Here is a 6,547-nt window from a genome sequence, read left to right on the forward strand (position 1 = left end):
GCCTGGGTCAAGGATGTACAAAATCAAATTATTCAACCTGCATAAATCATGCAAATTAAAGTTAGCACAATCTACTTCATTTTACATATTTGATTCTCCTTCTGCCAGCCTTGCATGGATAAAAGAGTCCATGCAGAGTATGACATCCCACATTTTTTACATTTTGTTGAGCTTTTCTGCACAGATAGGGTTAAAAGCCTTTAAAAATGAAATGTGAGATTACCAAAATTCCAGATTCTGCACTTGTACAGTAAATTCCTAACTTAATGCCTTGTGACTGGACACAATAGCCAACAAAAAGCAGTGAGTTAGTATACATACACGTCATAAACAACAACAAAAACCTACCTAGTGCTGCAGTTCAATGCTTACTTATTTGAAAGTGAGCCCCACTTACTTACACAGTTGGAATTCTGAACAAACATGCACAGAATCAGGTGGTAAAGAATATTCTAGTTTATAAAATATATTTTACAGATGTTCATTCATTTATGTTCCTTAAAATGTGGAATTATGATGAAGATGATTCGCAAGATTAGAAACTGTATTATTTTTGAATGTGTAATCTTTATTCTTTTTCTTACATTGATTCATTTTTGTTGTTTTTAAGCCAAATAGAGGTTTATATTAAAATATGAAGTGGTATATAAATAAAATGAATATTATACAAGTAATTTTCCCAGTTCAACTTTTACCTTCATGCTTGATGTACTGGCTAACCCTTGCAGAAGACTGGCATCTTTTAGGGAGTTTTCTAACTCTTCATACTAAAATGAAAATCCCATGTTAGAAATAGAATAAAGGAAATCAGACAACCTATGGCTGTGCTCCTCAAACTCCTCTGCTAGCAAAAGCTCCACACATTTCAGCTTTATAATTATCAGACTTGTCAAGAACTAGGCTAAACAAGGTGTTCCAAATAGTAGTATGGGAGCCCAGAGAGGGACAATTCCTAGCAGAATTCTCAGGAAAACAAGGTTCCGTAAGCCAGGGGTTCCCAAACAGCAGGGCATGGACCCTCAGTGGTCCATGAGCTTCACTCAGGTCTTCTGTGACATGTCTATAAAAAATCAATTTAAAATCCTACAGCACCTAGCACAGTGCAATACCATTGCTACCACAGACAGAAAAATGATTACGGTAAGTAGCCTGCCAAGACCCTCTGCAATTTTTAAGTGGTCCATGGCAGGGGGAAGTTTGGGAAGTACTGCTCTATGACTTGGTACCAATGAACTCTTTTCTCCTAGCATAGTTATCACCCTTTTGCTGTGGGTGATCTAGGCATCTTTGCACATTATAGCATTTCTGTTGCAGGCATATTGCTTGGTTAATGGTTTCAGAACAAGCCTGGATATTAAGTCAGTTTCCACTACGGCTCACTATCTTGGCTTGTTCCATAACCGTTAGCCATATTTTCCTGGTTCAGACTAAACAGGAAACTTGGTTAGAAGAAAGCTTTCTGGTTGGTTGCTTGGTTTTCTCACTCTTACAAAGGAAGGAGCAAGGCAGGTGTATCTGTAGCCAAAATACTTGTGCATCATCTGAATGCAGCTCCTATGCAATGAGGTTGTGCAAGTGCATTGGAATAAGAAATGGTAATTGAAGGGAAATGAAGGGGGGAAGATACACACACATTCATTAAGCCAAATCGATATAAAATAAAATAAAATAAAATAAAATAAAATAAAATAAATAAAATAAAATAAAATATGGAAGCCTATATTCTAGTATTTAAAAAATTTGGGCAGAAGCAGAAGCAATAATTCTAAGCATTTAAGCTTTGAAGGGAAACAGTAACCATTACCTCTTTTTTGCAGAGACTGAGTTTTTCCAGTACTTTACATTTGTCTTCAACTAGTTCAGCAACTTTACTGGCAAGCTGTTTCTCTCTTCCTAAAAAGAGGAAGAGCTATATGTGGTAACCTTTAACGGAGAGAAAACTGTTTCAACTGCAGCTAAACTCAACTCACAGACAAAAATTTGAACTTACCTACATAAAGTCTACTTCTAATCTGCAAAAGAAGAGCAAATATTGCAGTTTGTTTACAGCATAGATGGGATTGAGGCTCAGTTTTCAATATTAAGGGAAATTTAGAGTAGCATAGTCAACAAAGTAGATTCCCAGTGCCAAAGCAAATGTAACATCAGGGCTCTCTTAAAATCAATTAAAAGATCAAAAATAGGCAAGCAACTTGCAGAATCACACACTTCCTCCCCACACTTCCCCTTTAATCACAGTTAAATGATACATCACGATATTAACAACGGTTAAAGCTAACTTCATTTGCCACATAAACAGGATTCTCAGAATATGGAGCTAGTTCATAATTCTGCATGGGGAACTTCATTAGCCTTAACAGACTGCTAATGTTACTGCAGTCGTATATCTTAACTGGGGATAAACAAGACTGCTCTCAGGAAGGAGCATGCAATCACATAGGCTATTTGTATCTCAGTGTATACACAGCTGGCCCTTTTCTCAACATGAAGGTTAGCTCACCTGCCAACTCTCACAAGCGATAGCATTAAAAATGCCAAAAGCCAAAACTACAAATCAAAAAATAACAAAATTGCAGAAGTAAAGGACCTACTAGACTAGAGTGTTTATGTGGCACTTAAGCAGTTTAGCACTCTACAGATGCAACATTCTCCACCTTTCACTACCACAGAAAGAATGTAGTGGTCAAGGGAGCCGTGGACTCAAAAAGGTTGAAAACCTCTGCCATAATCCATTCTCCATCATTATGTCTGCCAGTGACTCAAAGTAACAGCTTGTGAATGGAGTGGACCCTTTGCACAACTTTGACATTCAAGTGCTTCCTACTACATTCTTTCTGCACTTCATGCAAAAAAAGTAGCACAGTGGTACCTCGGGTTACAAACGCTTCAGGTTACAAACACTTTGGGTTACAAACTACGCTAACCCGGAAGTAGAACCACAGGTTGAGAACTTTGCCCCAGAATGAGAACGAAAATCGTGTGCCAGTGGTGCACCAGCAGTGGGAGGCCCCATTAGCAAAAGCATGCCTCAGGTTAAGAACAGTTTCGGGTTAAGAACAGACCTCCGGAACGAATTAAGTTTGTAACCCAAGGTACCACTGTACTGTGGTAATCAGTCACTGTCTGTGAAATAGTACAGGAAGACTATTGTCTTAGATCTAAAAGCTTTTCAAAAATCAATCTAGATTGAATGGATGTGGAACTTCAGAACACAATAATGTAGTCACAAAATAAAGGTATTCCTAATTTAATAGATTCAAATGTTGTTTCATCATCTTGCTGATGAAAAATACACACAAAATCTCATGCAAATTAAAGTTTCCATAGTTTCTTCAAGCTACAAGGAAACATCAGAGCAATATACTAACATCTTTAAAAAGATGTGGTGGGTGTCAGGGAGAGGCCGAGTGGACAAAAATAAAGAATACTAGTTCAAGGAGAAAATTAAATAGTTACATCATCAGGGACAGCAGTTTGCACTACTGAGTATAATTTAGTAATTCTTCAAAATTTATTCTGAAACTGTAACCTATATAGTCTTGAATATTTCAAAGAAAGCCAGTTTATTAAAACTGAAATAAATATAAACTGACTATTAAAATAAATGCAACTGAACATGGAGATGGATTTTGTTTAATTTGCTTTTCCGACACCAAGTTGAAATATGAAGTTGCCAAAATACAGACAAGTATTTAATTCAGCTAAAATCCAAAGCCACATCACAGGAGATGTTGAAGAATGTTACATAGGATTCTCAAAATACAAATGAATATTTTAAAAGCAATCCAACAAGTTTGATAAAACTCTGTATAACTCATACTGAATACTTACTGACTGATAACTCCTACACATCAGAAGTAAGATAGTAAAAATGGCAACAACTGCACCACAAATCACCATTTCCCATGGAAAGCCATAAAGATCTGGACCAGGTTTCATATTTTCAGGCAATGCTGCAAGAACCTTAAAACAAAAATGAACAAAACAAGCTTTTCCCCCAACAATTAAGAGCAAGGTGTTAACATAAACTGTGTATATTTGATCAGGCTAATTCAGCGTTATTTCAAAACACAATTGATAAAACATTTTTGCAAGACAGAAATCAATACAATAGAAAAGTTGAAAGGGGGAAAGAGAAGAATGTCTCATCATAAGCAAACTCCACAGTTTAGTGCTTCAGTCTTTTATGTTTACTTTTTTAGAACTGATATAGACACTTATCAGAAGCCCTGTATTTAATCTGGAGATTTCATTTATTTAACACTATTGTTCAACAGAAGACAAGAGTGATGTTCTTGATAGTATTGTATGCACACTTCTAAATAAGACAGATAGTGTGCTATCCAATGTTTGCTTACTTTGGGTTGCTTTTCTTAGGAAACCCCAAAAGTTGATGCTCATAAAGGAAGGAAAAATTATTAATAGAACTATGAACACTTGTTAGCAAGAGAACTAGCTTACAGTGCCTCTCTCCATATAGGACAAAACTGCTAAACAGCAAATGACAGAAAACAGACTTATAATATAAGGCAGTGTCAAACATTTGGTTGACTAGATGAAATCAATATATGAAACAAAGACCTTGCTTCCGCACACTGCTTCATGGTTCCATCTCACTGTCCTTCTAGAATTGCCAAATCACAATGTTGCAGTGACAGCAGGAGCTACAACTTGCAGAGCTCCCTTTACATAAAATTCTTAAAAGGAATAATAGCCCTGTCAGACTCTATAGACTAGGAATAGAGAACCTGTGGCCCTCCAGTTTTCATGGACTCCCAACTTTATCATCCTTGACCACTGACCATGCTAGCCTGATCAACATCCGGAGGGCCCCAGGTTCCTCATCCCTGATCTAGATTCTAAGGTATTTATATAGCCAGTGACTTTTTGGAACACAGTACCTATCCCTTCAAATCTCCATCATTTTTCTAATCCCTTCCTATTTTCCATCCCATGTGAATTTTTCTTTGACTCCATTTCTTCATGTCTCAATAATCAGGTTTCATCAGATTCCTGCTTTTCAGGCTACTGCCTAGTGTCACACTTTCCCTTTAGATACCCCACCTTTTGGCCAATCCTCTTAGTACTCAACTTACAGGCCATTCTGACATTATGCATTGTGATTTCTTCACAGCCTCCTTCTGCTTTTTTGTTATTTAGCTCACCCGCCACGTATACACTTTTTTCTCAGTCTATTAACTGCACTCTACCCTTAAATTTCCAGAAGAATTAGACTGTTATAGCAAAAACAACAAAGTATGGCATAAACTTTCACATCTCATGAAGTGCACTATGGCCCATGAAAGGTTATGCCCAGTAAAGGAAAAGGGCAGAAGTGTCACAAGACTCTTTATCGTAACTCTATCACTCAGCCACCTTATTTCTGGGATCCTTGAATCTTAGCTTTACTATCACCACATCTACAGCTGCCCTGCAAAACTGTGCACCTGCATTTTAAACCCAACCTAACAGGCAAGTTCCCCCACTCTCGTTTTGATCCCTCAAACATTGGACTGTTCATGAACATTTTATGGCCTCAAACCAGCTTGACTAATCTGTATCAGAAACTTCACCACCACATACAAAATGCAGAGCAGATCTTTCCATGCTATTCTTCCATCTTCAAGATGAGGTTTTTAAAACCAAACTGGGCTCTTGAGCAATCCTTGGTTCAGAAGTGGCTGTTCTTGTATTGACATGGTAGCCTATTCATTTCTCCCACATGAGAAGCAATTTAGCAGTTTCCCTTCTCAACTTTTTATTTCACAGCCTAAACCAGTAAAAGCATAAGATGTTCAAAACTATGACTTGCCATATTAACACTCTGAAAAAACGTAGCTATGATTTACACAACCATTTTTCATATGAATATATTCCTCCTCCTCCACCCTGCCCCATGATTTTGGTGTGGCATCCAGTCTTGTGAATGTTCCCTAAAGTTCCTTGAACTCATCATGTCCTGGAAAACTTTTGAAAAACAGACTGAGTTAAGACGCAATGAGTTTATTTATCTTCATCTGCCTTTCTTCCATCATGTAGCTCCCAGGCAGTCGTGCATCCAGTTGGCATCAAGGCTTTTGAAGAAACACGCACAAGACTGAACAACACATCAAAATATAAAAAGATAAAATACATACAGAGAGAGAAAACAACTCGTGGTGAATTTATAAAGTGAAAAACCATGGTTGTCTGAATGACTGTTACGTACACAACATACAAACCCAGTTTTACCAATATATCAAATCAGTTTGTTATTACTGCAAGTAATACTAAGCATTCTTTTGTGCGCAAGTGCGTTACAATCCTTATCTCAGGTATGGCAAAGATGTGGCCTTCCAGATGTTGCTGGACTACAACTTGGGTAATCACTGAACACAACAGCTGGGCTGATAGCTGGATTCCAAAAGCATCTGGAGGGCCAGTTTCCACATCCCTGCCTCAATTATTTCATTCTGACGACAAACTTACTGTATAAGATAGGTTAGTGCACTGTCTAACATCACTGTGTTCTATGGTCGTGGAACCCAGCTCTTGAACTTGGGCCTCA

The 6,547-nt window shown here is 37.6% G+C and overlaps 1 protein-coding gene across 10 annotated transcripts in view; it reads right to left on the reverse strand.

Moving 5' to 3' along the window:
* Positions 1–6,547, reverse strand: part of MIA2 (MIA SH3 domain ER export factor 2) — a 63,081-nt gene that overhangs the window by 25,809 nt on the left and 30,725 nt on the right. For all 10 annotated transcript variants that reach the window (XR_014526763.1, XM_083505373.1, XM_083505372.1 and 7 more), the window contains 4 exons: positions 3,832–3,963; positions 1,991–2,012; positions 1,805–1,893; positions 696–767 (listed from right to left, as the gene is read on the reverse strand). Coding sequence is in view for 9 of the 10 variants with exons in the window: in XM_083505373.1 (XP_083361499.1) it covers positions 696–767; positions 1,805–1,893; positions 1,991–2,012; positions 3,832–3,963 (315 nt within the window). In the remaining variant the exon portion in view is untranslated. The remainder of the gene's footprint in view (positions 1–695; positions 768–1,804; positions 1,894–1,990; positions 2,013–3,831; positions 3,964–6,547) is intronic.

The sequence above is a fragment of the Podarcis liolepis genome (assembly GCF_965112155.1).
Source record: "Podarcis liolepis genome assembly, chromosome: 1".
Lineage (NCBI taxonomy): Eukaryota > Metazoa > Chordata > Lepidosauria > Squamata > Lacertidae > Podarcis > Podarcis liolepis.